The sequence below is a fragment of the Falco cherrug genome, chromosome 13 (genome assembly GCF_023634085.1).
Source record: "Falco cherrug isolate bFalChe1 chromosome 13, bFalChe1.pri, whole genome shotgun sequence".
Classification (NCBI taxonomy): Eukaryota; Metazoa; Chordata; class Aves; order Falconiformes; family Falconidae; genus Falco; species Falco cherrug.
Window position 1 is genome coordinate 32748345 of NC_073709.1, and position 27943 is coordinate 32776287.

The 27943-nt window shown below is 39.6% G+C and overlaps 1 protein-coding gene across 24 annotated transcripts in view; it reads right to left on the reverse strand.

Annotated features, from left to right (window-relative positions):
- Nucleotides 1–27943, reverse strand: part of NRXN1 (neurexin 1) — a 730807-nt gene that overhangs the window by 214444 nt on the left and 488420 nt on the right. For all 24 annotated transcript variants that reach the window (XM_055725490.1, XM_055725508.1, XM_055725507.1 and 21 more), the window contains one exon: nt 9916–10097. In XM_055725490.1, the coding sequence (XP_055581465.1) occupies nt 9916–10097 (182 nt within the window). The remainder of the gene's footprint in view (nt 1–9915; nt 10098–27943) is intronic.

Sequence of the window (27943 nt, forward strand, 5' to 3'; positions counted from 1 at the left end):
TAAATCAGTCCAGAGGAAAAAAAGCAACCTAGCATTAAATACTAAAACAAATTTCTAGTTTGGTGATGGCACTGAGACATCGCAGAGTAAACCCTGCATTAAGCAGGTGGTCAAATTAATTAATTATGAGTTACAATTCAGGTAGTATCTCACAAAAACAGAATAGCATTAAGATGAGCTTTCCTTATTAGCACAAAGTGATTAACTATAGTAGAAATGTTTACTAAAACATATGCCTGAAGCAAAACAGCAGGCTCTGTAAAATTGCCTCGGCACCTTTCACCTTCCAGCAGGAGTTTCCTGGCCTGATCTAGATCCTTCTCATACATACTCATATTTCTGTGGTTTCCTCCAACAAATTAGCAGTAAATGTGGTGGGATGAGAATTATTTGGAGTTAGGATCAGAATCTGTTCAGGCCACCGGCAGCACTTTTCCCCTAGTCTCGTTCTGCATCGACAGGCTAATTTCTCTAGTATTAGAAATGATACTGTTCATCCTGCACATTCACCGAAAAACTGCTACACTGGTACTTTGTGCTGCAGTGCACACTATATCCTTACCCTCACAGAGCTCATGAATTTAAAAGACAGGGAGTTAATGGGCCAAATCTTCGGGTCTGGCTCATGTTCATACTGAACAAATCTTGCTGTCCTGTGCAAACCTGGCCCTCTCTCCACGGGTCAGAGCAATCAGAGAGTCGCTCCCTCTTACTCATAGTCTGGGATACTCTGAAAGTGATGCCGTTGCTCACGTCTGTCCTTTTTTTTTTTTTTTTCTCCAAACCACACACTGTCAGCCCGAAGCGCCTGTACCCCGCCTGCACCCCACATTGCCATGGCTTCTCACACACCAGGCACATGTGCCTTCCCCTGATCTTCCAGCCAGGCATCCCTAGCAGGGGGGAGTGCGTGCAAAGCTTTTTGTGCTTCTCCAAAACTAGATGAGAACTACATGGTAACCAAGCTAGGAAATATTATCAGGGCTGAGTCTACTGTATTATTACATATAACAAACAGTATATGCTTAATAGAATATACAATCTCTACAATAAGCAGAGAAGTAGCTAGGTGGGCAAGAGCCACTCGCTCTTGGAAGAGACCCTTAATCATCTAGAGCTCTAATTCTCCAAATAATCACAATAACTTCCTATGATTCGGTGCTTCTTCCTTTGGGTGATCAGCCAGGTTTCAGTGAACATCTCGACTCTTCTGCTATTGCAAATACTGAAGCACTCTTTAAATCTTAATAAGGTTGCTAAAATATCTGCTAAATTTTTCATCAGCTCTTTTTATACATGGCAATGTTCTGGAAGAGTTGGTGCCAAGTTATTAAAATAACTGTAACCTTCGTATGCAAGGATGTTGGCCAGTAACCAGTGCAGGGAATTTTGCATTAAAAGGACCTGATTAGACTGAGATGGATCTAAAACATTGGTGGATGTATATGTTCACTAGGAAAATTGCTGTTATAGAGGAAAGATCACCTCTTTATTTATCTGAACATTATAAACTAATTCCCCTGTCTTCCTTTCTGAAGCCAGAAATTTAGTATTTGTATGTAAAAAACATCACAAAAGTATATGTCTCCTAATTTTGGCCACATACTTAATTGCTTTGTTCTTGCTGCTTTTGTTCTTCAATTAAACAGAATTAATTAATGGTCCTCATCAAGGTGGTCTTCCATGTGAGTGCACCATACAGTCACCATCTGAACTGACTCCTCCATTCCTTTAGCTATACGGTATGTCCCGTTCTACGGGAAAGAAAAGGTGTGCAGTCACTGAGACCCATGGAGGGTGCCACCGGCTCTCGCTGGGATTCACTGGGACTGCAGAATATGCCCAAGCACATGAACTTGCGTTTAAGGACATGGCAGAAAAACAAATTATGGAACGAGGGAAAGGGGAGAGAAAGACAGAATCCTTGAAAATAAGACTGGATGTAATCCATAAAGTACTTCAGAGCTTTAAGAGTAATGACATAAAAACTAAAAACTGCTTTATGGAGAGGTCACAAGCCTCTGTTAATTAAATATGCTTGCTCTTTTGCTTGTCTCTCCACACTGGTCCACTTCAGTTCTTTCAAAATCCAAGTTTTAGTATAACATGACTCAGTCCAACCCCCTTCTATTCTTAATCTTCTAGCATTTTTTTTTTAAGTTCAACAAGGCCCCAGGACAACGAAGTTCCATGTTTATATTCTGTCCACATGCTGGATCAAAAGTCCTGTTTGTGTACAGTTTGCAACAATAAAATCAGAGGAGGACTTGCATCCAAGTCAGGGATGTAGTTTTGGATCTTAAGCAGTTCAACTAATAGATGAATTCTATTTACAGCATGATCTTGAGATATGTGAGATCAGAAGAGACCTTAGAGTCCGTGATCTGGTCTGCAAGATCATTCATACCACAATACCGTGGCCCTATGCAAACCTTTCCATATTGCTATTAGAGAATTCTAATATTCATGTGGCCACCAGAAGTGCTTCAGGTATCTCCTCACCCTCAGCCAGGCTCTACATTTCTGCTAGAAGAAAACACCTCATGACATTCATCCGAGCTGAGGGCTGGAGCATTCTGGGACTGACACATGGCATTTTAGCTGAGAACTTTGGTCCTACAACTTTCTCTTGCCAAGGGGGTGGCAGGCGGTGACCCCACCATACAGCATGCTTTTGGGGAAGGAGGCTTTCACCCTCCCAAAAGCATGAAGGCTTTATTTACAAAGGAGTTATTAGCAGGGTAGAGGAAGAAGTGACAACTTCTATTTATTCCAAGACAGAGGAAGAGGATGAATGGATCTACTTCCCTCAAGCACATCCCCAGGCTGGGGAACCAGGCAATCCCAGCTGGAAGAAGATCAGCCCCGCCACACTGGTAGAACGGACCTTCTACACCAGCATCGGGATTTCTCCTTGCAGTGCTCTGTGATGGCAGTCATAGCCAGACTGTTCAATTTTATCACTTGTCCAAATTCCATCCATATTTTCCATACAGCAAGGTATCATTAGCCCATTTCCACAACCTTCTCTCAGCAATTCGTCCTCTTCGTGGCAGGAACAGACACATGTTGCTCATCGTGTGATAACAGACTGTGCAGAATATTCAAGATGAGGCATTCATAAACAGCTTATACCATAAAATCGCCTCTCTGAGGTGGTTTGTTGTTTGTGTTTTTTCTTTTTTTTTTTTTAATCTATGGCACTGCTAATACAAAAGAATAACTTAATAGCATGTTTTCAAGGCATGGATTGACCATTTCAGTGATTTATTTATTTTCTCTCCTACAAACTTAAATCTTTAACCTGATCAGTGAGGTAAATGATTGCTGCATTTAGCACAAATTCCCTAGATTAAATCATTGCTCCCATTCTAATTAACTTAATGTTGGTGTACATTGAAATGCATTCTCACCTGTCTGTCTAGTCCCATAAATGATTCTTTTCTGATTGCACTGATCTCATTATTCAAACCCATAGGCAAGTCTGGAAATCCTTCTTTCATAGTAATTTTTCTTCGGTCTAAAGCTTAACACATAGTCTGGTTGCTGAGTTTTCTGTTCCCCAAAGAGACGTATAATCCCTTCCCACAACAGTTAAACTTCCTATATCATTTTCCATACACATATATTAACGAGGGGGAAAAAAATCACAAATAAAGACTGTGTATATAAGCATTACAAGGAAATACCAAATATTAACAGAATTCTGGATAAGATCATCCTTCAGAAATTTTCTTCTGCCTCAAGGTAGCACGATATTAAATATCACAGCCCTGATAAACAGAGCGATCCCAAGGCTTTCCAGAGCTCCAGAGGGATCCCTGACGCCCATGTGGCCGACATGTGATGGCCTGATTTTCAGAGGTGCTGATTACATTCAGCTCCCATTGACTTTATCCCTGATGTGCATGCTCAGCAGTTCTAGATTTCTGAAACATTTTCTGGGGAGTTTTTTTTTAGCTCTTCCTGGAAGTGAATAATTTGATTTTAAATTCATTACTGTTTCATGCATATATAACCCACCACCGGCCTTACCAAACCTTTGCATTGCACAGATACACATAAAAATAAGGAATTCCATATTTGAAAGACAGTTATTAAAAGGAATGCTATTTCAGGAATAATTATAAGGAATTCCATATTTGAAAGATGATTATTTGAAGAAATATTATTCTGGGAATTTACTTTGAAAGATTATTAAACTCTTCCTGGGAAAATTAATTAGCTCCAAATACAAACCACTAAAATCAAAGGTATTTTTACCATCAATCTCACTGAAAGTACATCCAGCTCTCTAGGCATTGATCCAAATACAGCTAAGTCAATAAGAATCTTTCAATTGACTTTCCATTAGGCATTATGCCCAAGACATGTGAAGTATCCAAAAGAGAATAACAAATTCATTTATCTTAAGACTGCAGTTTTTTTCTCTGGTACAATCAAACCCAGAAGTCTGATCCTCACTCGAGTTTTACTATTTTTGTTCACTTGAGGGAAAGTCATTATACTTGCATGAATTAAAATCATCCATATATTATGTATATGTACAATAGAATCTAACAGAGTCAGCTATTAAAAGCCTGGTGCAGAAGAATACTGTGTATGTATAACTAAGAGGTGGAGGGAGGGGAGCAGGAACTAACAGCCCTTCTAAGTTTGCCAAAAGTTCCAAAAAATTAGTAGGAAAAAAGGTCAGAGGACTTTTGCAGAATTTTCCATTAACTTCAATCTGCAAATCAAAACCCCATGATATCTTTTTTTTTCTCCCCCCCCCCCCCCCCCGCCCCCAAGTCAACATTTCATTTGGAGTTATTAAATTATTTCCCTGGTTTATGAAAAATGAAGTAAACAAAAAATGATTAAACAGCTCAGAACATGGGGAAGCATTAACTCCCTTGGAAACCAAGAGGATTTTTGAACCAAAACTGACAAAAACTCACAAAAACTTTCACTTGTTTTTATCCACATCTTCCTCATGGAGAAAGTTTCAAATGAAAAGATGCCTTTCTCACCATATATATTTTAATAGGTGTAGTATATAAATAGTTTGGACAGAGCACAAACTGAATTTATTCACAATCCAAACCCCATTTTTCTGTAATATTTCCTCTCCTATGACTGTTCAACTCAGTCATTAATCCTAACCCTGAAGGTTTTACAAACACATTTTGAAAATCTAAGTACAACACTGATTAATCTATCATGCCAGTAAAGCTGTACCTTCAGATCTTTCAGGTTAATTGTGTTATATTTGCATAAATTTATAAATATAATTTATACATTTATAAATTGCATATATTGATACGATTTGCCCTTAAACATACCACACTTTTTCAGGTAACATGTTCCCACATCTTTCAAAATAGTTTTCCATGCTTTCCCATCGCAGTATTCACCTTATTGGTTTACATTTGCCCTATAATGTTTCTTTCTTATTAAAGAGAATAAAATAAAAAATATATGCCACAATCTACCCTGAGTTTGATTTCTTTTTATTTTTGTATGTTTACTATACGCTAGGGAGGACTGTCAACCTCCTTTTGCTGGAACCACAGGGTGGTTTTACTACAGGGTGGTTTTCCCCTGCTTCTCCCAGAAAAGGGTTAGGACAACATTCAAAACGCTGCCACATCTGTCTTATTCCTTATTTTAAATCTTCAGATGTTTGTTATCAGAACAATCTTCCCCACTTCACCTGCTTCACCAGACCCATATCTGTTGATGAGCTTAACGAGTAGTTCCCTGCCCTGTCGGAGGTAACGGGAGGCCAGTTTAGCTTGAGCAGCTGGTGTCCGGTGGACTGGGGGGCTCTGCTGGAAGGCCAAAGCCATCAGACCCGACACCTTCTGCTGGCCTTACGCTCCACACGAACCTCTTGCTCTCAGTATCTGCCTTAACCATAAAACCATCACGTCGGTTTTGTGCTCCCCAGATCCTTTGATTTGGACACAAATGACGGAGAGAAGGAAGACACAAAACCTGCTGACTCTTTCCATCAGCTATACAAAATGTTAAAGTCTTTCATTTTAACAATGAAAGATGAAAACACAGCATAATTTACACATAAAAAAGGAATAGAAATCCATTTTCCTATTGATGGAAATCTGTCCTTCTTGTCTTCGTTAGCAGAGCATGTACTATTTACACCACACAGAAGAATGCCAGTTTCCTATGCTACCAGCATTGCCAGAAAGAGAAAATTATCAGGATTTCTTAGCCCTTCGAGGCATTATTTTTGGCTAACTTCACTTTGTTCCTCACCATGGAAAACCTGGAAACTTGAGACAGCAACAGCACTGTTCCTATGAGAAATGGTGGCACATATATGTATTTATGTATGTATGTATGTATACACACACACACTTTTCTGAAGTCTAATGACCTGGGAGAAGAGCAGAGACAGGACCAGGGATCACTGACACAATTACTTAAGGGCTTTAAAGGGCAATGGGAAAGCCAAGCACTGAGGTGCACATGGTGGGTACCTGAACACTGCTTGAATAAGCTGCCACCTTTTCCCATTTGGTGTGGAGCTGGATGCAGACTATTCCAAGAAAAGAGGGGAAAAAAAGGTGGATTATAATAATTCTGAGAGCTATCTGTCCTTCTTTTATCTGTCAACAGGAGAAGGAAGCGGCAGTAAACTTTTAGGCATGATAGCTGTTTCCTCTGGAAACGGGTATCCCAGCAGATTCTGCACAGGAGACCACTTCCATTACAGAAGTCAAGTGATTGCTGTGAAAACTAATTGCTGCACCTCTGGATGACTAAATCTCTTTCTTGCAGCACAGGGGTGCACATGTATCATACACACCCCCAGTCCTTGATAGCTAGGCTGCTACAGTACAGCTGGACTGTATAACAATATATCTCGGAATTTAAAATATTTGCACTGGAACTGTTAAGTATCTGGTAGCAAGGTAGCTTACACATTTTTTTCAAATGTTTCTCATATTAACAATGGTTATTTGGGGAGGTTAAATGATTACTTTAAATAAATGTGTTCCTAATCTAACACTAAAGCTGTGATTCAGCTGATCAAGTAGCAATTTTCAAAATCAGAATTTGTTATGAGCTTGATTTCATTATTAGGTTTACATCGTCTTTAAGTAAACAGAATAATAAAGAGGGCAAGCACACACTGAAGTACCATAATCAAACTCATAATTTCCTCTTCCATTTCTAGAATGAGGAAGGTTAAGAGCAAGCTACCTCATAGCTCAGTTCCGAAACATCCCAAACCAGCACCCTCCCCAACATGCTGATGAGGACTATGACCTGAAATTTTTTAACTGAATGCAATAGTTCCAAACTTTCTTTGCCACCCTTCTGCTGACAATACACTTAAAATCAATCCTTACACATCTGCCCTGACTTTTGTCACTGGGGAGGGTCTGAGTGAAATGAAAGCTCAGTAACAAACGAACCAGTTTCTATCACGCTGTAAAACTGAACCCCAGCACAATTAAATCACAACTGTGTCCTTGTTACAGTACAGTTGTTATAACACAACATGCATGGCACATCCCAATGTGCACAGGCATTCACTGCTCGTGCATATTCATTATACAAACAGCTGAGCAGGTGTGTACAAAAGAACATGCAGAATTAAGACTCTTCCCTCCTTCCAGTTTCTCCTCCTTGACCATTCACAGCTCTTGCATGTTTCTAGTTATTTGGTAGATAAGACATTCTTTAGTGGTATCTCAACATTGGTGGAGAAGGAAGTTTTGAATGACAAAACTCTACTACTACTTTTATTACAACCAGTTTAATGCAGCAGCTGCCAATATTGAAAAACTTCCATCCAATAAAATATTTTTCAAATACAACATATACATAGGCCTCTCCTTTTCGATTGCTTCACGACATCTTCTGAGCTAAAATAGACCTCAGTTAAAATTCTCAAAAGTGCCTACATTTCCACTGATTTAATAAGATGCACATTCTTTGGTACCACGAGTGCTTTTGATAATACTGCCTTTCAACTTTCTTTCGAATACTACCTTGATTTGAAAGAGATTCCAGGGAATTATATCCGAGCAGTTTTCCAAGCTTTATCTAACACTGATGACCCTTAAAAAAATTCATACCAGATGTCAGGATTTGAGGTCAATCCCTTAGCGTCTCCGCTCCAGAGTGACTACGTTGAAGCAGCTCTCAGAAGGTCAGACCTAGATCCAGTGAAATTTCTGCAGTTATCATGGATTTTGCTCTGAAGCCAAGCAGGCTTCAGGGAGGTTCCCAAAGTCTCTTGCAAAGACAGTAAGAGGAGGCCAGCATCACCTCACAGAGCGTGACGATAAAAGGCCTTTTGCTGCTTCACAGAAATTTCAAAAGACCAGTAAAGTGTAGTTTACACTTTTCCATTTTTTCAATTTTCCATATTTCCAATATTCCCCATTCCTATTAAGCTGGTTTTGACCATAGAAAACTCTCAATGATTCTTTTATTTTTACCATCTGTTGCTACAGCATGGGTACAAGAAAGTTACTCAGGAAAAAAAAAAACCAAAAACCAAAACAAAACACAACACGAGCAGGCAATAATTTTTGTTCTCCAAATCTCCAACTCATAATTAATAAACCCAACACTTGTTTAAAATGGAAAAATTAAAGCTAGACAGCAGATTGCATTAATATTATGGGTTTGATAGACTTCAGGTAGAGTAAAACTATGAGGAAAACATCCCTTAATATGCTAAAGAAACAGAAAACACTGTAAGAAGAAAGTAATGCCGTTGACCACAGTGGGTGGATCTGGTCTCTGATTGCAAAGAAACAGGCAAATAATGACTAGGTACCTGATGTTAGATGTGGCTTTAGAACGTAAATTTTTAAATTCTCTTCAGCAACACAATACTTGCCTTGAAAAATGTAGGCTCTCAGTATTTCTGGCACCTGGGAGAAGTCGCTTTGTTCACATTTTTAAATTACCACTGTACAATACCAGCCAGCCGTGTGCTCTGTGCATTTTGATGTAACAGAAGGGTACAGACAACCTCTGGATTTTATTTTAGACCTTCTTTCTTTGTTTATTCACTCAAACCAGTAAATAAGAAAAAAATCACCTTGATTCACAGTGCAAGAGTTTACAGAAAGAAGGAGCCTGGGAAGATTGAATACCGTAATTCCCTCTAATTTTGAAAATGATCACTGCTGAATATTTTCTGAGGGCAAAAGTGTAATTGGTTATAGATCAATAAGTAATTTCATTCAAAAGGAACTCTTCTGTTCCTGAAAGTAGAGAGATTCTTATATCAAAATCAAACTAATACATTAACAAAGTTGAGACTAATCGAAACATCAAAATTTTATACTGCCCTAGTTATGTTTATCTCAACTGATCATTTATTTATGTTGCCATAAAAATCCAGATGCTTTCAATTTTGATTGCTAGTTTTTTGCCCTAAGGCAGCCGAAATTACTTTTTTAGACTTCCTAGCTTGACAGTCTGTCTTTCTGCTTAAGACTCACCATCACAAAGGAATGGTGAAATCAGAGGATAAATTCTGGTTTTAACAATAGGCACAGTCAATTGTGATACAGTGTAATTCCCCGACCAGATTCCAGATTAAATCCTCAGGATTAATGTACCTTCCTCTGACACTGCTAAATCCCGTTTTATGTAATTAGACTGCAGCAAACCGCTGTATCTGTACAGCTATACTAGTATAATTTTTAATTGAAAAACCATATAAAGTAGCATGGTATAAAGTAAAAGGCTTTTTGAGCATGTCTGAGACCCTGTACAGTACTGTATGCTATAAACCATTATCACTGAGCTCACTATTGACCCAAAAAATTCCCTTAACAAACTGCTGTATTTACGTAAAAATTAAATAAATTTAAAACCCACTAATACAAGAACAATCAAGACCAGAAGAAATATCATGCATTTGTTAATAATACTTACGATATGCAGCTCTAAATAATCTCCAAGCCCCGTAGAACTGTCCACTCGTACCAACACAGCTTCTTTTTGAACAGTACTAAAACCTATTGCCAGTCTGTCTGCACGAGTGCTTGGCCGATCATTAGGAGGCCACGTGTAAGTGATTTGTCCACCACCTTTGCTAAAGATATATGTTGTTCCCGCTGTAAAACAGAAATAAATATAATTAGCTCACTTGCACCAATGCAAGCCCACATGGAGATCATATGCTCAACAAAAAATCAAGATGTTCTCATACAGCAAATAGGTTCATAGAAAAAAACGAGACTATATTTCAAAACGAAGGGGTCTTAATCGCTGAAAATTTTGCAAGAAACGAAATATTAGTGCTTTTTATATAGTGCAATCAACACAGAATATAGCATAATTGCACATGCAGCAATTTAAAATACCATAGCTCTGATTCAGACAGGCATATCTATGCAAGAGAGTTCTAAATCTTATGCTTGAAGAACATGTTCCTGTGCTGAGCAGAACAGGGATGAGTTGAACCAAACGCTTCCCCAAACTGGGCCTATGTGGAGAAGAAATCAAGTAATCCCAGTTATCTCCCAGCTGACAAAGAAATGCAGCTCCCTACTTACACAACAAAAATGGTACACACTATATGACACGTCATCATGCCCAACCAAGCAAGACGTTAACAAATACATTCAGATAAGGCTCCTACAGATCTGAGGTTTATCAGCTTGTGACAGATGGGGATAACAAATGGAAACACAATTCTGCTTGTCATGTCAGGACAAAAAGATATCAGCCTACCATCTAAGTAAGCAATGGCTTATTTGCATAATGCTCAATGTATAACTTGTAAGAGTGGAAATCTTTGCACCTTACACTCAGCACGCACCTACAAAAATCGATGCTGTTTTAAACAAGTGCTGTTAAGCTAAACCCACTTAGCGCTCAGGTGCTTAACTTCATCACAGCATATTTCCTCTGATCTAAAATAATGGCATATCCAGGTATTTTCCACCTAAAACTTGTATCCTAACAACAGCCCATAGCAGGCCAACCCTGCATGTGCTTGAGCTTTCTTGTAAAGCCACTCCGAGCTGTCTACTTCTTTCAGAGGAAGGCAGGTCAAAGCGTAGGGAAGTATGTCAGCACACTGTAAATGCAGATGTCTAGTTTTACTAGCTGTTCTTATCTGGCCCGCTGTGTGGCTACTCTCAATTTTATTAAATATAATTCAGTTTATTCCACCCAATACTCTCACTACATACTTCCCATGTCCATGTAAGAAGATAGCGCATAACAACGTCATTGTCATTTCCTTACTTTCTTTCAAGATTGACCAAAAAAGCTGTGAGCATAAAAATGGATCCAAAATCCCTTGAACATTTAGACTTTTAAAGCCAAAACTGAGAAGGGCTGTAGAGTTACACCACTCCTTCAGCTTCCAGATGCTTCAAAATCTTACCTTACTGCTGAGCAAGGCTTCTTTGTATCAGTCTCAAAGCAAAAAACCTTTTTGAAGAGATATCCTATATTTATGGCTAACATCACTTTTCCTTTATGGAATTACATCCTACTCATAAGTTTTTTCCAGTAGCATTGATTTGTAATATTTTATGCACTGTGCATAGTACCTAAAAAACTGTAAAGCTCATTTTATATCAACACCTTGAAGGACTGTGCTTCAAATAGATCTCTTGGCTTTTCTCTTGACGGCAAAATACAAGCCTGCATGTGTTCTAGGAAAACTTGTTGGCTCTCTCTAGCAAAGACAAACGCAATAACAGACCTGATATCTAAGGTTTCACACTCCAAGTGAAATCAGGGTCTATTGTCATTGCAAAGAGTTGTGCACGAGTAGCGAAGGTAGGGACTGTGCCTTAAAAAGCTTGGTAACGGACATGGGCAAATGGTGTCTGGTTTAGGAATCTGTGCGACAAAAACCTGATCTCCTTCTCTCCCACACTTGCTTTCCTCATATGCAGTGCTCTGAAATGCACATTGATCTGCTGCATGCTATTCATTAACGATGGTTGAACCCCCCAGTTCTAGCACATCCTAAAAAAAATGATACATGGGACATGTAATATCACTCTTGGTGGTCCCCAAGTTCTCCTCTTTGCTGCTAGTGTTGACTTCCAATCTTGAGCAGATTGAGGAGTGACAGAGTTTGGGTCTTCATACAGTATCTGTCACATTGGTGACAGTGAAAGGATTTATTCTGTGTTGATGAAAACCCAAGGGCTTGATCCAAAGCTCATTAAAAACAGCAAAAGCCAATTGTTGACTTCATAAAATACTGTGTCAGGTCATGAGTGAGGCTCTTATAAGTAACAAAAAATGAGAAGGCTAAGAAAAACCAACTCCTTACGCCTCAATGTCACAGACAAAACTACCAGAATAGTACCAAAGATTTAAGTGGGAGTGCATAATTTTCCTTGTCTTGGTTGCAACAGATGTGTTTACCCAATACAGAAGACAAAAAAAATGCCTACCAAGCGATGGCAGAATCATACTGAATACAGTGACCCAGACGTAAGACTCCAGATCTGAATAAGAAACTCTGTTGTTCTTATTCGGAATGAATCTTTGTCACTGTTTTTTTGCTAAATACTGCTCTTCAAATAACCGATGAAGAGCAATTAATTCCCGACTGCTGCCACATTGATGCCAAGGCCAATGTCAGTATGGCTGGATAAATCTAGCTGTAAATCTTAAACTATATACAATCAACATCAAACTTAAACTTATCTTTTTATCCGTGATAACATATGGCTTATGGGTTTGTATAGCAAAGCCTTCTCTTCTTTGTAACTGTCCATTTTGTAGCTCTTCAAACTAACTGCGTATCTGGTAACAGGCTAATTAATCCATGCTGATGAATACAGATCTGCCTGTGTCTAAGCTGTACAGGGAGTCACGTTCTTTGAATTTCCTGTATTAATTATGAAAAAAAATGGGTCGGAAGCCATTTGAGAATAGATCCTCTAGTGTTTACATTTCAAGAAAGACAAATATAAGTATGTAAAATTTATTACTCCGGGATTGATCTCAGCTTATAGTCTCACCTCCCATTAACTATTAAAGGCTAGAAACAGCAGTTGTTCAAAACCACCCTGCTTACTATCAATTTTCAATATGTTAAGAAGAAACAATAGAGGAAGCCTAATTCACTTGCTCCACAAAGGCTTTTATGCTCCCTGACAAACCCTATAATGTCTCTGCTGTTCTTTCAGAACATTGTCGCTAGACCCCAGCCATCCTCCTCCTCTCTCTTAGCTTATGGCACTGTGTTGCTTGGGGTTTCTCATCTCAAGAGATTTGAAAGCAGCAGAATTAGAATGTCAAGAATAGCAATGCCGTCAACACAGTACTTTTAAGTAGGGAACTTTGTAACATGCCAGTTATCTCTCTCAGCCACAGAATTTACTGCACAATTCTTTATGCGTCCATGCGTCTACACAATGTTTACGAAAAAATGTCCATACAGCTCTTTGAAATTCTTAACCATGAAAGCATGGTTCCTATTGTAACAAACTGCCACTGGTCAAGATACCGTAATGTTTTTTAATGGCCTGAGTCTCTAAAGTTCTACTTGTTTGCAAAATTCATCTTTATGAAATAGTGCATTCATTTCAGCACAGCCTGGCAGCAACTCAAGGACATCTGCTTACCTATACAGTATTAGGCAGATAAATATTTTGTTTAGTACCCATTTACTGTATCTATTACTCCGTATGACTGCAAAGCTTTTCAATATTTATTGCTCTGAAGTCACATCTGACACAGTTTAATAGTTTGCTCAAATCAACAGCTTTCTGCCTTTTGCATGTCCATCCCAATAATGTGTTTAAGGTATATCGCACTGAAGGGTACATAATTCCATTCTTCCCATATAACATTAGTAACTTAATGTTTATTTTCAACATTCACATCAGGTTTTAGATGCTGGTTAAGTGAAAGCAATGGCTTGATTGAGCTCTGTGCCCCAATGAACTACGATTCCATCACACTGTAACTGACAGACTAAAGACTGAAGCCTGTAAACTCCAATACTGAAAACTCCTAGCTGCCCTTTTATTAGTAGTAAAGCACTTTTTAACTATTATTTAAAAAAATGAAGGGTAAGCATTATTGTTTATAATGAGAAATTACCCAATAATGTAATTTTCTTCCTTCTGTATGTTATCAGTACTTGACTTGATTCTGGGCTAGAATGTGAACCCTCTTATTCCCACTGGTAAGTAATTACTTGCATTGATAAACCTGCTGAATCCAGCGAGACTATTTGTGCAGGTTACTATTAATTACCAAGAGCCAAGAATTTACAATATGAATATATACATACACGCATGTTTGCCCAAACATCTACATGGAGGCATTAATCACACTTGCTGTGTGTTCAGGGGAGCATACAAATATCCATTAATACTTCTTTTTTATATTTCCATCTATTTATTTTCATCCTACCCAAGCTGAAGTTCCAGAAAAGTACACAAAATTTCTGTACATAGATTTGTGCGAATTTTCTGAGGTAAGTAAAGAAAGGAACGCTTCAAGCCTCCAACGTGATATGCCATGGGGAGGGGGAAGTTGTTTCAAAATAATGGGTGGATTAAAAACCAGCTCTTCTGCTGCTACTTCTTAGACTGTGACGTGTTATAAATTATTTACACAGAATAGAGAACAAATGCCACAGGGTTGAGGAGGGAATGACCATTAGGCTTAACCATGGGAAGGAGATGGGAAAAGCTGCTGGAAGAAGTACTTCAGACTAAAGATCAGATTCAACAGACCCTTCCTGAAGGCGTCCTGGTACACTCTTTCCCACTAATCTGGGCAGGAGCCTGAATATGGATCGTAACTGCTTTGCTGCAACAACGACGTCAGGCTTCTCTAAATACCATCTATTAAACAGCAAAAGAGGTTTATTGGGTGGGGAAGGAGATTTTCAGTTTTCAAATGGATCATTGCCCATAACTCTCCAAAAAGTTTGAGCCACGGGGCCAAGAGTGGAGCAACGTCTCATTTTTTGGCCAGGTTCCTCAGACTCATGGATAACAGAGTCTAAGAGTGTATTTATGATGTTCTTTTGACCACAGACAGTTTGGCAAACCTTAAAGGGTCACAGCTTTCCTGGAAATTGAGTACCATTCAAAACAATTTCTATTTAGGTCATTAAACCAATGTGCATGCTCAAACTATGACTGCTGCTAGCTGGTATATTTGTCAGCTGTAAGATGACTGTACTCTCCGCATACGTTACACTGTGCAGACTGTAATCCAGAACTGGGGTCTATTTCATAGCACGAGACATGTCTTATAAGTTATGGTCAGGAGACTAGTTTCACCCAGACCGTAACTAGATGAATACGACCTCAACCAGCTCAATCACCAGCTGAAGCAATTTGTTAAAATGAGCCAACAAGGCGGTATCCCCAGTATGTAAAAGATGCTGAAACAGAAAAGCCTTCACCTTGTTGCTGCTGTTTGCTGCCTCTTCCAGATAATCTATCAACCAGTCAGTGCCAGTATTAAGCAGGTAGGGAAAATACACAGCCTTCTATATTCCTGGATAAACAGAAACCACGCTGCATAGCTACTATTAATTCAAACAGAACTTTACACTGTATTATAGAACTTCCCTTCCCAAACCACTGCAGGGACCCTAATTTGCTTTATCAGAGCCTACGAGGCTTTTCATTGCACTAGATCCAGGTTTTCACGGAGATCTATAAAATTGTGCAGTGCATGGTTTATTATATTCAGCTATCCCCAAGAGCTGGCTCCAGGAAAAGGTCTAAGTGATAACAGAACACAGTCCTGAGTCAAGCTGAGCATCCTGGCCTTTGCAGTGACATTTATTGCAGTTTCAAGGCAGTAACATGGAAGCAACGTGTTTTCCTCAGACCACGAGAGTTGCTACCGCTAGCTTAATCAGCTCAGTACCATGATCTCCCTCAACGCACACACACACACAAGCGCAACCAACCAAGAAAACCAGAAAACCATTCCTTTCTGGCTTCTCCTTTCCTCCAGACTACGACAACAGTATTTGGACAGTACCATGACCCGGTAAACGTTTTGTGGGTGGCACAATAGCATTTTCACCAGAAATGATCCCTAGGGTCTTCCCATATTTTGACTTTTTAGCAACAGGCTCTTGACTACAAGAAGTGCTCAACCTGACACTGGCTGACAAATGTGCAACCCCACCTCCGGCTTCAGCCGCTCGGACTGGTTCCAGTTAATGCTCTGCATTTGCTAGGAACTCAGTGGAATGCTTCCCCATGAACCAGATCGCATCTTATCTTGCCCAGTAATGCAACAGAGAAACACTTTATCCCTGTGGGAAGATGGCCAAACTTATTTAAGACCCTTTACATGTTAAAGGTGTTACACAACTACAAACCCTCTTTGTTTTCGTCTTTGGGCTTTATACCTCATCATTTATATTTTACATTGCATGCCATAATAAAATGGGGAAAACATACTCCATTCCAGTTCCAATTGCTCTTGTAATTTTAATTCCCTGGTTTCAAATGCGAGATTTCTTTTTAGAAATTTTCTCTGCGTAGGACAATCTTAGGGAGCTGCACAACATATCCACTGTCCTTGTTCATTCTTCAATAACTTTTCAATCCAATACCCAAGTTCAGCCAAAGTTGAGAGAGGGGTAGGCAGAAATTCCAAACAAAATTTACTCTTAGCAGTTTAATGTAAATCAATGACTTTGTAAAAGAGAAATCTGTAAAGCTCAACTATATTTTTTGCCTGGTAATAGCCCATAGGGCACTTGGTAGTTGTGTATCTGTGTGCCACGCTAGCCAGACAATGGTGCCACATGTCTCAAGTGTCATCAGGAGCTCTGGGAGGAAAAGAGGGAGGGAAGCTATTGGCTTCCTGCAGTAAGAGAGCGCAGCATTTGGGAAACAAGGCAGCATTCCATTAAAAAAAAAAAATTATCAGGATTCATTATTTTTTCTGATTTTGGAATAAAAACGTTCATATTTCCAGCCAAAGTTTATCATATTTATCTACAATGGGGATATCTAGCTCTATTGATTTCAAGAGGGTCACTAAGGGACAAACAACTAGAATTTGTGAGCAATGATGGCTCAGCCGATGTGTACACCTATAAAGCATAACTCTCATGAAGCTTAGCATCAGTATTACAAGTTAGCATCATTCTTACCATCATAAATAACCAAGATGGTTAAAATAAAAGTTTCAAAGAATTTACAGAATCACTCCAGCTGGAAAATCCTAACACCTTTACTCAAATCAAGTAGCATCTCACATCTCGAACGACCCCATTGATTTAGATTAGATCACTTAACTGGAATAAAGTACTACGCAGTTTGTGTAGGCACATCAAACTAAGAGTTTTCAATTGTGTTTGAAATGAATATAATTTTGAGAAGGACCTTAGCTAAGCAAGAGCTAGCTGTAAGGACTCCTAAGAGAATGTAGAAATTAGAGTATCTGTTCATCTGAGTTATTAACAAAACGAGTTGATTTACTGAATGCCAATAGACCTGATAGTATTCAGGCATTGATTCTGTAAAATTATTTTGACTAGCTTTGCAACATCCACAGAAATAAAAGTTCTGCAGTATTTCATCTCATTATTATGTTCATTTATACAAAAAATATGACTTATTTTATGAAAGGGTATGGTCTTTCTAATGCAAATCAGACACAGACCGGTAAAAGAAAATTATTGTTTTTCTCCAGAATCTCTCAGTTTAAAAAATTTTATTGGCTGCCTACTACCTATCGCTTTTCTGGTATGGATGACTGTTCAAAATGAATTTAGAATACTTCTGTGTGAAATGTAAGCCAAGTAATTCCCCATTATTGCCTTGCACCTTTATGTAACGTAGATAGTTAGAAAATTATATATTTCTGAAATCAAAGCCTGCTTTAAATGTCATACTGCAGTCAACATGAAACATTTTAATCCATTATAACTCTATCAAAGGTAACAAGGATACAACGTGTATGCTTCTGAGAGCTTGCCAGAAAGTCAGATGGAAATTAAAAGTCAAATGTCTATAAATAAGGGAAGGTTTTATTCCTCCTACAACCTTGTCAACATACAGTTAAAGATAAATTTCTTGAACGGTGTCTGGAGAAGTGGAAATTGTGTTGTCAGGAAACACATATGAGAAAGCAATGAGACGAAAAATATTTCCAGACAGGTAGAATGTATAGACTGAAATTAGTAAACTGAAGTCCTCTTGAAGACAATAGGACTGTTCTGGTACCCACACTCCTTACATTAGGAAATGTCAAGGCCCTATACTTCAAGATAACCACTGTTACAGTAAGTTCCATGAAAATAAATGGACCGCACGTGCACTGATTTGCTTCTTACGGCTTATTAGTTGTGCCAACATACAAAATGAAGGCAGTTAAGGGGCTGGTTAGTTGAAGGGATTTGTAACAGGATGTAGAAACTAGGACATTCGCTCAAATACGACGCAGGTTGATAGAGACCAAATGTTGTTACCATCTGTTGGTGGCCTATGTGAAATCATTCAGTGGTTCCAGTCCAGGGACCTTACACACTCAACAGATACCTGGCAAAAGTTAGAAATCCTGTAAGCCAAGTAACTTGAGTTGTTAGAGTTTCCCAGCTTGCTGACTCCACTGGGAGGCCCGTAATTTGAAGACAAATTGCTTGTGCACCAGGATCTGAACATCTCCCACAAAAGCAGCTCTGCACAGATGTGCGTGTAGGCCAGAAAACAGTGGAAGAAAATCCAAAATTAAATTTGCTCTGTGTAAGTCTGTCAAAAGGCAACGTACTTTCCAAAGAAATAATGTAATTACTTCTTTAAAAGTCATTATTTCGTGCAAAGTGGAGTGCCCAAAGGTATGTTTTTATTCAAGCACCTACAGTGGTATCCTGAATCTCAGAAGTGTTGTGGCATTTCTGGCAACCTTTAAAACTCAAACTGCTTTCAATGAAGATACAAACATCTGAAATAGCTGGCCTCAAGTTATTTAACTATAGTAAAATGGACAGGAGTTTGACTGCAAATGTCTAGTATGCTTCTAAGCTAAAGTCTTTATTTCTTACTGGCTTCCTTACTAATACAATATTCCAGCTATCCAAACTTGCATTATCTTAGTTATTTTTAAATGACATATCTATTATCTTCCTTACTAACTTTTGCACCTCATAATCTAACCCTGAAAAACCCTAAAATACTTAGAGAGCTCTCAAAAGCAATAAAATCTTGTCTTAGAAGAAACGTGCAACGTGCTGAAAATAAAAGCACTGCTAACTGCAAGAGTGTTAAATTCACTGAAAAATGATACAAGCCCAACAAGGATGTCAGATGCTAGGCTAAGATTAGGTGCTACTATTACTTGCAGCAGAAAGATGGTACTGGCAACACTGCAACTTCCAACCTTTGCTGAGATGGAGACTTCTGAACGTAGCAAGTTGTATTATGGATAATGTGCAGCGTGGTTTAATATTGCTTGTTTGTAAAGGTAGTTAAGAGTAAGTAGTTCTGTGACATACACGCTCTCCTACTAATTGCTCAGTAACTAATAGACAAAACAGTGTTGTGGCAGCATTTCTGAACATTTTCAAGTAACACACATGGGCTATAGCGGAAGGAAAACTTAAAGAGATCTGACATTTTGAAATACACAAATAGCCACCATTCTTCTTCTTACAAAAATGAAATTAAATGAACGGCATTAAATCTTCGGAAAAACACAGAGCTTAAGCCTCCCTGAAGCACATGCATCTACCGCTGAAGCAGCTGCTCAGTTGCTAGAGGCGTCCCGGAGGCAGACCTGGCAAAGGGAAGGATGGATGAGCACGCTACACATCAACGGCAGGCTTGTACAACCGTATTGTCTGTCTAACTCCAAGCAGGATCAAGCCCAGAAATACACGATATTTCATTTCATTTGATACACAGGCTAATAACTTTATGTTTTATGCTAATATTTTTAGTATATTTTACATTTCTAGAATAATTTTTACAATCCTCGTATTTTAAAACCAAAGCTAGTCTTCACCAGTGGTATGTTCTCAAACCTCAGAGAAGTGTCAGGTAAAAGAGGAATACAATGTAAAACTGTCTGGGTGGGTGGCTCAAGGATGCCTGAAAATAAGAACCAGCAAGCAGCTACAAACGATACTCTGTCTGGGAAGATTTCCTAGTCCATGTCCCCAAATCAATCCTTGAGACAATAATGTTTACTTACATTATCAAATCTGCATATGAAACAAATAGCATTTATTAGGGGTACACAGATCCAGCTGTATTTGAATCTTTAACGTTTATTAGACCATTATAATAAGAGCTAACAGGGGCCAGCCAGGTTGGGCCGGTTCACTTCCTTCCTACTTCTTTTTGTTCTGCTGCATAATAGATTCATAATAGATATCCAATTGTGGTCTGGCACAGAACCGCTACATGCCTTGTCATTATAATAATTGCTATCATTCTTCTTTGGAAAGTCCTTCTGCTGTTGTTTGTAAGCAACAATTCACTGCCAGCTTCAGAGGATAAAAAGTTGCAGTGAAAAACAAGCACCTTACGTTTTTCACCACTTTACACGGCCGAGTAATGAGGGAACAGGGTTTAACCACTGGATTCTGTAACAGTGCTTGGAGAGAACCTGACCAAACAGTTCTGGGCTGTGAGCTATTCATTCATCCCAACGGGGACTAACTCAAGTGTCGTCTCCTACACTTCATATGCCAGTACTATTCACCCACTGGTGCCAGATGGGTGAACGATTAATCGCCCTCTGAAGACTAACCCAGCCTAATTAGAGTGGTGATTTTGTGTACACACTCATTGCCAAAACTCTGGTTAGAGGAAACAATGATTGCTTGTAATTTCCTGACATGAAGGTCAGTCTTCAATAGTTTGGGAAGCCTTACTCTAGTTGAGCATTTTACCGTAACATACACAAAGATGTTAAGAACCCTTCAAAACTATAAACGACACCGATGCATGTGGAAAATCATTCTGCACAGAAATAATCCATTTTTCAATAAGTATTCATCTACTTTAAAAAAAACCACGCCCAAACCAAACAGAACATTTCCCATAAAAAGAAGGGAAAAAACAATGACCCAAATACATTAAAAACCACTCTTGCAGAATCAGCGAAGGCATTCTAACTCAAAAGCTTTGAGGACTCCCACACTACAGTATTTCTTTCATGGAATCACATAAAGCATGTTTTTAGAAAAGTTTCTGCATCTCACACAAAGCTTAAACATCCAAATATTTAAAAAGTTGAAATTGAAAACATCCAAATATTTAAAAGGTCATTGTACGTTATCTGACTTGAAATTTGATAAATTAAATTTTACAAGTCATAAGGGAAAGAAGGCTCTCTGTCTTATAAATGTTCATCTAATGAACACCAATCAGAAATTAAGATTCACTATTTAAATCTAGAGGATTTTGTTCATATCCTGTTTAGTTCTCAAAGGACACCACGTATTCCTTGTTCGCACATGCTGGAGTCTCAGAAAGATGGCTATTCAATGAGAGGCTGGCTTTGCGATGGTTTTGCTAACATTTGTAATAACAATGCAACCTAAACACCGCAGTTAAACAAGAGAGTAGTATTTCTGGAATACCCTGCTGTTCGAAAGTGCATTGTGAATATTAACATATTCCAGTAAATTAGTTTGCACTCATTATCATAAGCAATTACTTACTGTTTAGATGATGCTGATATTAAATTGGCAAGCAATTTCAAGAACTAATATACAGCATAAAAAGCTTTTCAACGTTCTAACAGTATGAAAAGACAAATGTTTCTAGTAACGCAGTCCCTTATATACAGATGTCTCTCTGTATATAAAAATTCTGTCTATCTCTTCCTATGTGATATCTTTTCTTCAGCAGCAAGTGGATAACTACCTGAGGCTCTGTGACAAACTCTTTATAAACTTTGTTTTGATGCTGTGGAGTAAATCATAAATACCTCAGGCCAACTGCAACAGTAACATCTCATTCATGCTGAAAAAGAAACTGTTTTCATGCTCATTTTTGAAAATAATAGTTTAGAAAAAGATACTGATGTGAAGAAGTTCAGTTCTTTGCTCTCAAAGCTATTACCTTTTCCTGGTATAACACTGTCAGATGCAAGGGTACATCAACACCTTTGTCCTCAAGATACGGGTAGGAACAGAGCAAGGTATGGAGAACCTCTCCTGCTTTTGAACAACAACCTCAGCTTATTTCCCGTCAGTCCAAGCAAGCAGTAATCCCAACTTAAATAACCTCCAAGTCACCCAAGTGAGAAAAGAACTGTGCCTCCTTCCTTGAAGGACACGTGGAGAACAGCACAAGAGACGTTCCTAACGCTGCTCTGCTCAGCCACGGGAAAGGTGCAGACCATGTAGCATGAGCCCAAGATAACCCCCAAAGAGCTCTGTGGGGAGCCTAACACAATGGGGAAATGTTCCTTTGTTAATTAATTTACATTTTGGCTGCTAATTCCAAGTGAATTAGGTTCCAGCTGAGAAACATAGCATGCCTTTTTGGCTTACATGACACTATCCCTCCTGTTGCTCCACACAGGAGTGGAATCGGTAGCAGAGGCATCCTGGAGCACATCCAAGGAAGTACATCAAATGTGGGGATTTGGAGTAGTCTCTCCCTGAGCCAGCCTGCACAGCTGAGGAACAAAAACCAAGCACCCAACAGTCCTGTCCGCCAGCAAGTACCTCCAAGTTGGCCCTCTGGATACAGGATGGACATATTAATACTTACAATCCCAGTGAGCGGAAAGACCTTGGTACTCCTAAATGGCTTCAGTTAGCAATATAATCCCACCACATCAGGATCTGTGAGTAAGCATCTATTTACACTGCAACGCACTGGTTGAGGGTATGAGACTGTAAACTACTTGCACGGGTACTGTGCCTACCTACCTGTTTAGACAAAACTGCCTTTAGTGCAACTGTGAACCTTAATGGGGAACTTGGGAACCCTGTGTACCATAAACAAAACAGAGTAGTTTAAATAATTCCCAGAATACATGTCTAAAAAATATAACTTGTGATCTCAGGTCTCAATCTTTCAAGCTACGTTTTAGTCTGGAACCAATTACTGTAACTATTTTATCTCATAAAATACACACGAAACACTAATGCACCCTTAACACCGAGAGCGCAATGGCCCTTGTCTGCCATGCTCAATTACGCACTCTTCCGTTATATATTATTGGGTTGAAAATATCTTCGGGAAAAATAGGCATGATTTTTTCAAAATCGTTTAATCAGTTCTTAGCCATATTTACCCTATTCAAAACTGAAGCACTTTCCGCACCTTTCTTGTTGCTACCTTTAAATAATACATTTCTAAATTACTATTTCTCTTAAAATCAAACTTTCCAATTAGCCTTGTGAAGTTAAACTGCATGACTTGTGAAGCTAAAAATGATGCGTGCCTTGGTCTCTGGAACAAAGCAATGAAGTTCTCATCTCGTTAGCAAACCCAATTTTTTATTCTTATTGACCTTGAATAGAAAAAAAAACATTCAAAACTGTTTATAATGAGAGGGCTTCAGACAAAGCTCTATGCTCAGAGCAGGGCTTCAGTCACTCTGTATTTCCCCTTTCATCAATCCTTCATCCTCTCCTACTTGTAATCCTAATATGCAAGAATTTGGACCAATTGTTCGGTTTCTACTGATGTAGCAGAAACCACAAGCAGCTCTCGGAGCCACAGGCCATGTCTCCAAACAATTCTCCCTCTTCTGTTCAGGGAAAAACCACACGACCTTACAGGTGATGTTTAATATCTGTGTCCTCAAGCTGCTAAATCCTTGTACACTAGAAAAGAAGGAATGGAAGCTGCAAATTACCTTTTGATAAATAAAACATTATGTATAACAGCAAAAAAAAGGGTGGGGGGAAACCCAAAACAAATCCCAAAACAGCAATTTTATATTTTCTGGAGAAATCCAGACTCCTCTACATTCAGAATCTTGTCTGTACATGAAATTTAGCCAAATTTCGTTAAACTAGAACTATAATGAAAGACAAAAGAGTGTTTCCTTAAACAGCAATTATTACTAATTCCTATTCAACCCCGCTGATGTTTGTAGACCCAAACTTGACTTTTTCATACCTTCATTCTACAGAATCTTAGCTGTGAGGAAAAAAGTCTTGTGTGTCCTGAAGAGGAATCCTCCCTACAGACTCATAAACTTGCAGTGTCAAAAACTGAGGGAATCTGAACATTCACTAAGAAAAAGCAGATTTTTAGAATGAACAGCCGAAATGAACATTTGTATATGTGACTCCAAAATACCCCAAAGGCTCCTTAAAAAAATAAGGAGGAATGCCTAATCTGCACATGCAAATAACAAGGCTTTTTTATGTTCCATAGCAATCTGCAGCATCTCACAAACACAACCTATTGTCCTCACCATTCCCAAAACCAAAACAGCCGTACAGTTCATGGGAAGACCAGACCTGATTCTGTCACAAGCTGATGCTGGGAACTGATGCTTTTTAACAGTCTCAACTTCTGTGTGATCTGACTCCCTCAAAGCCTACACAGGAGCAATTCCACACACAGATCAGGTGTAGGCTTAAGGGAAAGCAGAGGGTAGACACACACCATAAATACGGCAGAGGGAACAGAAAAAGCCTTGGATTAGAATCACACTGCATCTCCTCTACTGGAACATCAACAGAACTGAATCCAACACTTGCAGGAGAGTCACAGGAGGGCACGAGATTTACTTTCCCTCCCAAGACAGGCCAACCCAGTAAGAAAATGTGACAAAGACATTCAAGTTACTCTGTGAACCCCTTGATGCTCATGCAAACGTGTAGGGCATCTTAAAAAGGTGGTAGACCTAAAGAACCAGTCTTGCTCTAATTGTTGTGCTGGTGGGTGGAAGAGTCTGCGGTCCTAACATACTAGCTCAATCTGATAAACCTGACATAACTGTAAAGCACAACCAAATCCCATGCAAATCCTCTGAACACGTGTCAAAGCAGGCTGCATCCCTCAAAGCCCAGACTATGTTATCTGAGGTATATTATCACCTCTTTCCTAGGACACCATTAGTGTTAAAGAGACCTGGTGGTACGTAGCTTTGGGAAGGTGATGCAGCTGAACTGATGCCTCTTTCTCCTCTGGAGAAGCATGGACAGCCCTATCTGAGAGCTGTGGACCTACACCGCCCTGTGAACCCACTGCCCAGCAGAGCGCTCTTCTCCTAGCACCCATGTCAGAGAACACTTCAACATTTTGTGGATGCATCATCTGCTGAAGGGATTAAACTCACTGTATAAAGCAGAAATGATAGAGTGAAAGTCACAAAACTGCAGATAAAAATCCATGAGGTACTGTAGTAATGCAAACACAGCCAATTGTCGGCTTCCACAAAAACCACCTAATTAGAGCCGTTATCAAAATGAAGGTCATGTTAAATGGTACTAAGCACATCCTGTACTTACACTGATATTCATGTTAATGTTCATCAAAGTAATTCCTGTTTTAAAAGGGATGATTACTTAGTACCATTATCAGTCTCAGCCTCAATATATTATGCTGTCGCTAACACCCAGAAACCTCAACTTCAGAAAAAGATTCATTATCTCAAGTGCTGAGTCAGTAGGAGCCGTGTGTCTCAGGGAAAATACAGTTTTTGCACAGAAAAAACCCCACACTGTTTGAGCAGGACACTGTGGCCCTAAGCCTTCCCTCCAGGTTAGGCGGTGGCCTGGATTGGACATCAATAACTCAATTTATTAATTCTGGGCAGCATAGAGTAAATTGCTTTCGGTAGCAATTTGTACTGACAGAGGAGCATTATTGAGGAACTTTCTTCTCCTGTAAAGAAGACACTTTGACTGTCATGCCGTGTGTGACAATCAGCAGTTCCCCTTGCTGCTTCCAGCTGCTTTCCGAGTTGGCGCTTTGAAGAGAGTGTTTTCAAAAGCAGCCAAATTGGTACGTTCTCCTTGTGTTCTTCCATGCAACATTCTGTATGGGAATAAAGTGCCATTTCATCCGAAAAGATACTCCGAACTGTTGATAGTTTGGGAGTTTTTGCCTCAATGTGTTTCATTTATTTGTTTATACTCCAGACAGACAATCAAAGCACCAGCAGCCTGACCTTTGGACAACTGTCAGCAAACCCAGCTCTGCAACCACAACAGCCAGCGTGACCTTCTTCTCCCCATTCAGCCGCTAACAATCCCACACAATACGAGAAAAAAGCAGCCTGGCCTCTGCAGAAAGCTGGACTCGGGCAAGTACAAGCCTGCTCTCAAAGCAGCCGGAGCAGGATGCTTGGCGAAGCCTTGCAGACCTTCTGCGACCCACCAGCTGAGCTGCAGAACTGCTCACAGCCATCCCCTGCCAGCAGCAGCTCCCAGGTTTTGCCAGATTTATGACATTTCCGTAGCTCTGCCTGTCATCTCAGGCTCCGTACCGAGGTCTGCCTTGTTCTGTGGGCACCACAAACCCCGCGCTCCTTGCTCCTCCATAACCCACACCCAGCTGGCGCAGCGGGGTGTGCCAGAGCGGCCGGGGGGGCTCTCAGGGTACGGTTCCATGCACTGAGACCTCGGGCTCGGCGGGCTCTAGCCCACACCACTGGAACCCAGGGTAACCTGTTCACAACAGCACGCTCGCTGCAGCAAGCAGGCTTATCAGGCTCGCCAAAAACATACGTTGCAGCCCTAACGTACATGCTGGGAAGTAAAAGACATAACTGGGTATAAACGAAGAGAAAACCCATCATGACTCCTACCAATTCTTTATCAATAATCTGAGAAAAATACAAGCAGCATATGTCAGTCATGCTCGGAGAAACAGAAATAACCAGCTATGTATTTTCTGAGCCCTTTCTCTACTGCATCAATAGTGGCTTGGTTTTATTAGGACACATATATAGAGCAATATTCTATGCCACACAATACGCTATACCACTCAGAGGGCATAGTGTTGATTTTATTGATTCAGTTTTCACACTACTGTAACCCCATTATTATCAGCAAAGCAATTGGAAACTGCAAACAGATTCTAGACTGATAGACTGATATTTCTAATTTTCTAATGTATACAGCTACTCTTTTTTTTTTCCTGTTTTTTTTATTATTTTATTTCATTTTCTAATAAACCCACTGCTATGGGACACCTGCTCAATGCTCTTCTATTAAAAAAGGGACAGAATTCAGTCCATTAGAGGCATTTATTAGTATTATTAGGATTTTACAACATGATAGCATAATCTGTCCTTTGCCTGAAGTAAACACTCTTAAAGGGAAGTCCACAGGGAGAGTAAAACTGAAGCATTTTTTAAAGTGGTGAATGCTAATCAGATCTATAGCTGGAGGAAAAAAAAATAATGTTATAACAGGAAGAAACAGCGAGTAGACCATGCTACAAGCATGATACCAAGGAATCAAAATATGCCAGCAGCATATACTTTGGAGAGGAAGGTGGAGAAGAAGCAATCAAGGACAAACTGACAGGAGGAAAATATGACTATCGCTAATAGGAGGCGGAAAGGAATATTAGGACAGAAAGGTGAACGTGTGGGTACTTGCACGTGAAGGAGGTTGTAGGTGGATGGGGGTCGGTCTCTTCTCCCAGATAACAAGGGAGAGGACAAGACCAAATGGCCTCAAGTTGCACCAGGGGAGGTTTATATTGGGTATTAGGAAAAATTTCTTCACGCAAAGGGTGGTCAAGCATCAGAACAGGCTGCCCAGGGAGGTGGTGGAGTCACCATCCCTGGAGGTGTCCAAGAGATGCATATATGCCATGCTTAATGACATGGTTTGGTGATGGACTCACCAGTCCTGGGTTAATAGTTGGACTTGATGGTCTCAGACATCTTTTCCAACCTAAAAGACTCTGTGATTCTATCCTGTGAAATCAGCACGCTGGGAAAGGAAAGCCTGAGGTTTCACACCTGGAGACTCCAGGCTGTGTTACAGTCCGGGAGGAGACTATCAGCGTTTCATGCTACCACTCACATCGTAGTGAATCATGTTTTG